The sequence below is a fragment of the Quercus suber genome, unplaced genomic scaffold, assembly GCF_002906115.3.
Source record: "Quercus suber isolate HL8 unplaced genomic scaffold, Cork oak 2.0 scaffold_998, whole genome shotgun sequence".
Classification (NCBI taxonomy): domain Eukaryota; kingdom Viridiplantae; phylum Streptophyta; class Magnoliopsida; order Fagales; family Fagaceae; genus Quercus; species Quercus suber.
In genome coordinates this window covers 20,472-30,505 of record NW_027070413.1, presented here as the reverse complement: position 1 = coordinate 30,505, position 10,034 = coordinate 20,472, and the positions used below count along the sequence as shown (strand labels likewise).

The following is a 10,034-nucleotide window of genomic DNA, read 5'->3' as shown; positions in this document are numbered from 1 at the left end:
TGTTTTGATTTATGGTTCAAGAGCTTCACAGATTTTAGAGTTAGGTGTGAGTGAGTTTTCCAATTGTTCCTAACTCACGCATTAAGTCTAGAGTTTGTTTTAGGGTTTTGTCACAGAATAGCCAAAGGGGAAGATTGTAAGGTTGAAATTTATCAACCATCTTGTTGGCTTTATTCCGTGCCAATTTGCTTGTAATTTAGCATTTATAACTCTGTATTTAGGTGAGATTCATGTAAAGGTAGTGTGTGAAGAGAGTGTGAAGAATTGCTCATCTTTGTGCAAAGAAGTAGAAACTTGCGGCTAGGACTCACGATTGACTGGTGGCTAGGACTCGCGGCTTGCAAGCTGCCAAATGTTGTGCACGTGAGAAGTATGCAGGAAGGTGAAGGGTCACGCCAGCTGTCGCACTACAGGACAAAAGTCCCAGGCTGGCCAGGCCCTTACCTTGCGACTTGAACTCACGACTTAGACAAGCCGCGAGGCCAAGCTGCCAACCAGCTCTGTTTGGCAAAAATTGACTCTTCGTATTCCAAACACACACCACTATATATAGACCCTTATACCCACGAAATGTAGAGATCTTCCAGACAGAATTTTGTGAGAGAAATCCTAGAGAAAAACAAGATTGCCTCATCCCCAATCTTTACTAAGAGACTCTTTAAATTCCTCTACTCTCTTCCTCTCTATTGATACATCTTTGAGAAGTTCTTGACCAAATCCTTTTCTCATCACACCCACGTCTGTGAAAAAGTTCATTTGGTGCTAAGGGAAGCAGTTCGAAAGGGACCAATGACTATTGGTTAATGCTATGGTTTATAGCGAAATCCGGTAAGCTAGAAAAGAGAAAAAGGTTCGGCGTAACCTCGTTGGAGTAAGAAGCTTGGAGGGTCTATTGCTATTCATGTATCCTAACTACATTTTCTAGTGGATTATTTACCGCTTGGAGGGCGGCGGAGAGGTTTTACGCCGAGGGCTTCGGTTTCCTCTTCAATAACACATCAAGTGTTGTCCTTGTGTTTGCATCTCTCTTCCTTTATCTTTGCCATTTATTTTATGTTATGGATGTGATTATATTTGGCTTAGATTGTTTATCAATTCTGTGTTTGGCTTATGTTCATGTTCCGCACATTAATTGTTTGATAATAAGCTTGAATTGATATTTTATAATTTGGGGTCTAAACGTTCAAGGGTGTTTTACACACATATTGAACATTCATCCTATCATTTAAATCTATTCCAATGTTTGTTTGATCAACTATAGCCCAGTTTTCCAACACATTCTCTATAAATTTCTTGTTTTGGGCTTAAGTCCTTCCACGTAGTAGGCTACTAGCTCAAATCCAGTCCTCACAATTGGCGCCGTCTATGGGAAAGATTGGCGTTTTAGTACATCTAACTTTTAACAATGGTAGGTTCAGGTCCACATCAGGCAGAGTCTATGAGGTCTTAGCATCAAGATCACTTCTGTGAACTTGAGCTGCAATGAGACCGGGAGGGAAGTGTACATACTACCTATACTAGTAGAAGCCAAGTTAAGGGTAAAAGCCATATCTCTCAAGAATAAAATGCCAGGAACATGCAGAAGCAAATTGATCACCTAAGGAGAAGCTTGCGCCATGAATGGTGAATGCGAGCCTCATCAGATCTTGACTTCTCTTCTGATGGGGAGAAAGATATTAACTATAGGCGCAGATTGAGAACTCCCCCTAGGGAGACTTTCTCGTATGATGAGGGCTATTATCATAAGCGTAGAGACAGAAAGTCGTCCTCAGACAGCCTTAAAAACGATGCTATGAGTAGAGCACTGAACCAGATTGCAAAGTCTCATTTTACACGCTGGATTGAAAGAGGGAGACTCCCTCAGCAATTTTCCCAACCCACATTCATCATGTACAATGGAAGAACAGACCGTGTGGAGCATGTTAGCCACTTTAATCAAAGGATGGCTGTACATTCCAAGAATGAGCCTTTGATGTGCAAGGTATTCCCATCTAGTTTGGGGCCAGTGGCAATGAAGTGGTTTGATAGTTTGAGGGTAGGTTCCATTGATTCTTTCAAGGAGCTTACTCAAGCATTTAGATCCAGATTCGTTATGTGTAGAAGGGCTCCTCGACCTTTGGCTTCTTTGTTGTCTTTATCCAAGGGAGAAAGAGAGACCCTGAAGACGTATTCAGACGGACATTGGGAGATGTTCAATGAGATGGATGGTGATTTTGACGACTTAGCCATTAGCACTTTTAAGCTTGGCCTACCTACTGAGCATGGCTTAAGGAAGTCTTTGACTGGGAAACCTATTACGAATATACGTCAACTCATGGATCGGATTGATAAATACAAAAGGGTTGAGGAGGACTAGCAGCAGGATAGGGGCAAGGGCAAGCTTATCCCTCAGGAGAGGAGGGATTTCAGGTCAAACCGTTACAACAATTAACAGATCCTGAAGAGATTTTGCTGGGTAGTCTTCACCTGCAGCTCCCTAAGCTGTAAACACTGTGTTTAGAGAGCCAGTGCATTAAGTTTTAGAGAAAATAAAAAAATGAGCCATTTTTCAAATGGCCGAACAAGATGAGCGGAGATCCCTTAAGACGCAATCAAAGCTTTCATTATCAATACCACCAGGAGTGAGGACATACCACTGAGGACTGTTGCACATTGTGGGGTCATCTGGAGCAATTGGTCAAGGAAGGGAAATTACAACATTTCCTGTATCTCCCTAATGGGCAAGGTGACCAGCCGAGTTCTGGGATTCACAAGAATGCTTCTTTAAGACTCCCAATAGGTACAATTAATATCATCTTTACTGCACCTGGAAGGACTGGTTCACAGCCCTCTAAGGTGATGTCTGTAGCTCAGATAGCAGTCGAGGATACAAGCTTTGGGCCAAAGAGGGACAGAGTAGAAATTCGACCGGTGTTGAGTTTCTCGGATGAAGATAGGTAGGGACCATCCAGTCGCATGATGATACTTTGGTGGTAACCCTTAGAATGGATGGGTATGATGCAAGAAGGGTGATGGTAGATTAGGGCAGTTGTGTGGAAATCATGTACCCTGATTTATATAAAGGGTTATACCTAAAACTCGAGAATCTAATCACTTATGATTCCCCTTTGGTGAGTTTTAATGGGAAGGTGGTTATCCCGAAGGGCCAAATCAGGTTACCAGCGCAGGCAAGCTCAGAGGTGGTAGAAGTGGACTTCATAGTGGTGAATGCATACTCTCCCTACACGGTCATTGTGGCCAGGCCTTGGCTTCACACTCTAGGGGCTGTTTCTTCAACCTTGGATCAAAAAGTGAAGTATCTATCAGGAGATCGAATTGAGGAACTGGTAGGGGACTAATCTGCGACTCGGTAGTGCCTTGTGTCTGCCATCTCACATTAGTCAGCAGTTGAGTCTTCAGCCTCAGTAAATAAGGTTTATAGCAGTCAAAGTCTACGGTCCTATCTAATAAGTGGCTAGCCGAGGAGGCCAAATGTGAAAATTTAGAGAAATTTATCATAGGCAATGACCCAGAGAAGTTTTTTTAGATTGGAATTCAGTTACCCCTTTAGGAAAAAGAAGAGTTGGTGGAATTTCTTAAGAAGAATGTTGATGTGTTCGCCTAGGATGCCTACGAAGCTCCGGAGGTGGATCTGAGCTTTATTTGCCACCATTTGAATGTCAATCTAGCTGTTACCCCAAAGAAGCAACTGCCTCGGCGTTCATCCAAGAAATATTCTGATGCTATCAAGAACGAGGTGATGAAATTTAAATAAGCTGGGGCTATTAAAGAGGTCTTTTATCCTAAATGGCTGGCTAACACAGTGGTAGTAAAAAAGAAGAATGGAAAATGGCGCATATGTATAGATTTCACGAACTTGAATAAAACCTACCCAAAAGACCCTTTTCTTATGCCTCAGATTGACCAGCTGGTGGATGCAATTGTAAGCCATCCTCAGATGAGCTTTCTGGATGCCTTCCAAGGGTATCATCAGATACTTTTAGTTTTAGACGACCAGGTAAAGACAACTTTCATCACTCCTACTGGAAATTACCATTATAATGTGATGCCTTTTAGTTTGAAAAATGCAGGAGCTACCTATCAAAAAATGATAACCAGGATGTTTGAGCTTCAATTAGGAAAAAACATGGAAATCTACATTGATGATATGATGGTTAAGAGTAAAGTAAAGTCTGACCACATTGTTGACCTCGGAAATACTTTTGATACCTTGAAGAAGCATAAGCTGCAACTTAATGCTTCCAAGTGTTCATTTGGGGTCGGATCAAGGAAATTCTTAGGCTACATGGTTACTCACCGTGGAATTGAAGTCAATCCTGACCAAATTAAGGCAATTAACAACCTGCAACCACCTCGAAATCCCAAGGAAGTTCAGAGGCTTACAGGAATGACTGCCGCCCTAAATCGATTCATCTCTTGGTCAGCTGATAGATGTAAACCATTCTTTCAGTTATTAAACAAGTGGAAGGGGTTTGAATGGACCAAAGAGTGTGCCCTGGCTTTCCAGCAGTTGAAAGAATATCTGTCTCGGCCTCCTATTATGTCCAGACCCGAGGTAGATAAGGTGTTGTTTGCCTACATCGCAGTGGCCTCCCACGCATTGAGTCTGGTGCTAATACGTGTTGAGGATGGTGTATAGAGGCCAGTTTACTATATGAGTAAGTTATTACATGAGGCTAAGGTTTGTTACTTACCATTAGAAAGGGCTATTTTGGCTATAGTGCATGCTACACATAAACTTCCCCACTATTTTCAGTCACACACAGTTGTTGTCCTAACCCAACTCTCGCTTAAATCTCTGCTATAGAGTGCTGATTACATAGGAAGAATTGCTAAGTGGGGTACAATTTTATGGGCTTTTGATATCAAGTACATGCCATGCACCTCTGTTAAGGGTTAGGTTCTTACCGACCTGGTTGTTGAGTTTGCTGAATCCATGGAAGAAGAAAAGATAGAAGAGTAAAACATGGATGAAAAATCGGTTGGAATGATCTCCGTACAGGAACATGCACCTTGGAAAGTCTATGTTGATGGGGCAGTGAACCATAGGGGATCTGGTGTGGGGCTAGTCTTGATATCCCCAGAGAGCATTACGATTAAAAAATCCTTAAGATTAGGCTTCTTGGCTACAAACAATAAAGCTGAATATGAAGCTCTACTGGAAGGGATGATCATGGTAGAAAAAATGGGTGGAAAAGCAATAGAATTGATCTCTGATTCAAGATTAGTCGTTGGCCAAATCCAAGGGGAGTTGGAAGCTAGAGATCCTCGAATGTAAGAGTACTTAAATCAGGTTAGACATTTACAGTCTAAATTTGAATCTTTCAATTTATCACAAGTCCCTAGAAGTAAAAATACATATGCGGACTCTCTTGCTATGTTGGCAACCTCCTTAGCACAAAGTCTACCTTGGGTAATTCTCATAGAAGACTTATGTAGACCTACCGAGGCAGGAAAAATCGTAGCCTATGTTCATTAAATAAGGGCGGCTCCTAGCTGGATGGACCCTATTGTATTATTACTTAAGGAAGATGTTTTGCCAGAAGATAAGTCCGAAGCTAACAAAGTACGAAGAAAAGCTCCTTAGTTCTGGCTGTTTGAGGATCAGAAGTTGTATAAGAGGTCTTTCTCTGGCTCGTATCTACTGTGTGTACACCTGGAAGAAGTTGAGATAATTCTGGAATAATTGCATGAGGGAATTTGCGGAAGCCATACGGGAGGAAGGTCTTTATCACATAGAGCTATTACGCAAGGCTACTGGTGGCCAAGGATGCAGAAAAAAGTAGAGGACTATGTAAAGAAGTGTGACCAGTGTCAGAGGTTTGCCCCAAACATTCACCAACCTGGTGGAGTCCTTAATCCTCTCTCCAGTCATTGGCCTTTTACTCAGTGGGGTTTGGATATTGTTGGCCCTTTTCCTATAGCAGCAGGGAATAAGAGATATTTACTGGTTGGCACAGACTACTTTACCAAGTGGGTCGAAGCTGAACCACTGGCCAATATTAGGGACATGGATGTCAAACAGTTTATTTGGAAAAACATTCTAACTAGGTTTAGATTCCCTCACACCCTCATTTCGGACAATGGTTTGCTATTTGATAGCAAGGCCTTTAGGAGATATTGCTGCGACCTAGGCATGACAAATAGATATTCCACCCTAACATATTCACAGGGGAATGGGCAAGCTGAAGCTGTCAATAAAGTCATAGTAAAAGGACTCAAAAAGAGGCTGGATGATGCAAAGGGGAAATGGGTTGAAGAGTTGTCACACGTCCTATGGACTTACCGGACCACGCCTCGAAGGTCCACAAGAGACATTCCTTGTTCAATGACGTATGGGGCCGAGGTTGTTATTCCTTTGGAAAATGAATTCCCCACCCTAAGAACAAGTTCATTCACTCCGAGCAGCAACGATAAGTTATTAGAGAAGAGTTTAGATTTAATTGAAAAACGAAGAGAAAATGCCATGGTCTAGTTGGCATATTATCAACACAAACTCAAGCAAGGGTATAATGCTAACGTAAAGCTAAGGCCACTAACAGTGGGGGATTTGGTTTTAAGAAAGGTTGTAGGAGCTGTCAAGAACCCAACATAGGGGAAGTTAGGACCTAACTGGGAGAGCCCATATCGTATGACGTCAATGGCTGGCATAGGCGGGTATTATCTTAAAGACCTAGAGGAAAGAGCTACACCTCATCCCTGGAATGTAAATAATCTTAGAAGATATTATTATTAATACAAGTTTTTCTTCATCTTCTTTTGGCTTGTTATAGTACTTATCTGTCGGCTTTACCATCATTCTAAGTATCAAACAGAACCTTGGTCATGCCTGGCTCTTCGAACCACATGCCTTAGGAAAATTGATATCTTTCAGTTATTTTTCTAAGTGTTAAACAAAACCTTAGCTATGCCTGGTTCCTCGAACCCTCTGCTTTGGGGAAATTAACACGGTATGACACTTATCTAAGTATCAAACAGAATCTTGGTCATGCCTGGCTCCTCGGACCACATGCCTTAGGAAAATTGATATCTTTCAGTTATTTTTCTAAATGTTAAACAGAACCTTAGCTATGCCTGGTTCCTCGAACCCTCTGCTTTGGGGAAATTAACATGGTATGACACTTATCTAAGTATCAAATAGAAACTTGGTCATGCCTAGCTCCTCAGACCACATGCCTTAGGAAAATTGATATCTTTCAGTTATTTTTCTAAGTGTTAAACAGAACCTTAGCTATGCCTGGTTCCTCAGAGCATCTGCTTTGGGGAAATTAACATGGTATGACACTTATCTAAGTATCAAACAGAACCTTGGTCATGCCTGGCTTCTCAGATCACATGCCTTAGGAAAATTAATATCTTTCAGTTATTTTTCTAAATGTTAAACAAAACCTTAGCTATGCCTGGTTCCTCGGACCATCTGCTTTGGGGAAATTAACACGTTATGACACTTAGCTAAGTATCAAACAGAACCTTGGTCATGCCCGGATCCTTGGACCAAATACCTTGGGAAAATTGATAACTTTCAATTATTATTCCAGTTGTTAAAGCATACCCTAAGTTTTGCATGGCTCCTCGAACCATATATTTAAGGCAAATTAACATTTTCCCTCGAATTGCAAAGTGTCGGGGCAGAACTTTGATTACTACAAATTTTGCGAGATACATATTCAAAGTAAATTAGTATCTTTTATTAACTACATTGGTATCTAGTATGATTACCCCAAATAGCAATGATCTCTATTATAACAAGAGTCCTAAATGGATGCTCATGAGCATCACTTAAAGCATTTATTGCCCTACTTGTATTTGTGTGAAATTGAACTACCCTCTTTGACCTTATAAGCTTGGTGATGAGTTAGGCACAAGGTAATGTGAACTTATATGCATATTGCAATATTGTGTGCATTCTTAAAATCAGGGTTATTCTTTACCAGAGTGATAGACTTAATAGTCTTCGTTTGTTTTGTTATTAATCATGTTTTGTGTAAAACTTGTGCTATCATTTAGACAAATCAGGAGATCAAGATAAGGTCATTCGTCATAGTTTTTCTCAAAATATTAAAACAAGCAAAAGCTAAGTTGGAAATAACACTGACATTAAGATTATAAAGACGAAAATTTACATGTCTCATTAACAATGAACCTCTAACAAAATTAGATGGATTACATAAGATTGATACAAATATAGAACTAGAAAAATGAAACAAACTAAAAAGAAAAGAGGATAATCTATTTCTTCATTTTTATTATAAGTTTGTCTTTAGGATCCTTGGAGGGTAGTGTGCTTGCTGCCATGGTGGGCACTTCGGCCTTGTCTTTAGGATCTTCTATTGGGGGTATGGTTAGAGTTACTAATACCAACTCCATACTTTGAGAAGCTTGTTGTTCCTTAGAGGTATCCTTGGGAGCCGAAGGAGGAAGGTCAGAACTTTGGACAACTTCTCTGTTGTCCTCTCCTGTCTTTGAAGTACCTTTGGTCTGTTTTAACCCCTTGGCAGCGGTTTTAGTTGCAGGGGGAATCTCGGATGGATTGCCTTGAACTCCACCAACTTCCGAGGACACAGAATCAGCCTTAGAGTCCGAAGATACTAGAGGGCATATGACTGGGGGGTCTTAACTATTTTTTGCTTTCCTAAGCACAGAGGAAGCCTTAACCCCATCCTGGTTGAGGGCTTCATCCTATGTTAGGGCGCAGTAAATTCTACATATGGCCGGGATCTCGACCTTAAAGGTGTCCTCAGTCTTGGCCACCTCAACTTCATACCCATGCTGCTCAGCCTTGTCTTTAGCCTTCTCGACCTCCTCTAGTTTCTTCTTCAACGCGACAATTTGGTTCTTGGAGGTGGCTAACTGGTCCTTAATATTGCACAATTGTAGCCTTTGGGTCTCGGCCGGTGTCTCAGCATTTTTCTGGGCAGCTACTGTGAATTTCCTTTCCCTTTTTTCCTCCTGAAGTTTCTTCTTCATATCCTGAAGGCTCTTCTCGGCCACCTGAAATGCCTCCACAGCAGCGTTTCGTCTTCCCTCATCCTCTTTCATCTGCCGGTGGCAGGAGTTGACTATCTCTTTCGCTTAGAAGGTGGCTTGGATAGCCTACCAAAGAAAAAAGGGAAAGGAATTTAAAATATATATATATATATATACACATAATATAAATGATAAGTTAAAAATGGATCAAGTAAAGTCATACCATAGCCAAGTATCTTTTCTGGAAGAGGAAGATCTCATGCTTCCTTATGGACCGCAGCTTGGCCATGTCTCCAGGGAGCAATAGAGCTTGCTCCACTGCGTTGGCCATATAGCCAGCCTTTCCACCTTGAAAATATCTGATGGAGGCATCATCTAGCTGTTGGATGGGGTCGGAAGCTAGGCTGCAGGCTCAGGAAGAGGGTCGTTCCTCCTTTCACCGCCTCTCTACCCTGTCTTGGCTTGTTTGGAAGCTCTTTGAGCTTAATCTTCACGAAGGGGAAGGGTAGGTCTAGCTTCCATCGCCTTTTTTCCCTTGTTCCCTCTTTTCCTTTTCAGATTAATCAGTTGAGGAGGAGGGCAAAGCAGGTGGAGGAATGGGAGGCTTAGTATAGGTTGCCTTCCTTGATGCATCCTTCCCAAGTTAGGACTCAATTAAATCCAGCAAACTGGACTTGGGTTTGCACTGAATGCCCATCTTGTCAATTATTGGTGAGAAGTGTGGGCTAAGGTCAGGAAAAGAAGTCTCCGAGGATAAGTCTCGGTTGAAAACTTCAAATTCGTCCTTGGAATTGGTCACTTTTACCACCTCTTCCTCTTCTAGATGAGTGGTACAAGATGAAGTGGCATCACTGGTAAATGGTTGTGATGATGAAGCTCCTACTTTGGGTATGCCTTCAAATATAGAAGTAGCGCCTTGGGAACCCTCTGGTTCTGGATAAGGATGAAGAATAGGTTCTATGATGAAGGTACCCTATGGGATTGGAGCGCCTTCAGGAAGGAAAAACCTTTGTACAGCAACACTGATTCGACGAAGGCATGGGTCGTGAGCTTTTATCACACACTTG

General features: G+C 41.7%; 1 protein-coding gene across 1 annotated transcript; it reads left to right on the top strand.

Moving 5' to 3' along the window:
• Window positions 1-1,627: 1,627 nt before the first annotated feature.
• LOC111992240 (uncharacterized) lies at window positions 1,628-2,356 on the top strand. The gene has a single exon (XM_024024107.1). The coding sequence runs from the start codon at window positions 1,628-1,630 to the stop codon at window positions 2,354-2,356; it is 729 nt and encodes a 242-aa protein (XP_023879875.1).
• Window positions 2,357-10,034: the final 7,678 nt, after the last annotated feature.

What these genes read in the sequence shown, in the direction of transcription:
- LOC111992240 (XM_024024107.1), top strand. Translation starts at nt 1,628, where the DNA reads ATGCGAGCCTCATCAGATCTTGACTTCTCTTCTGATGGGGAGAAAGAT.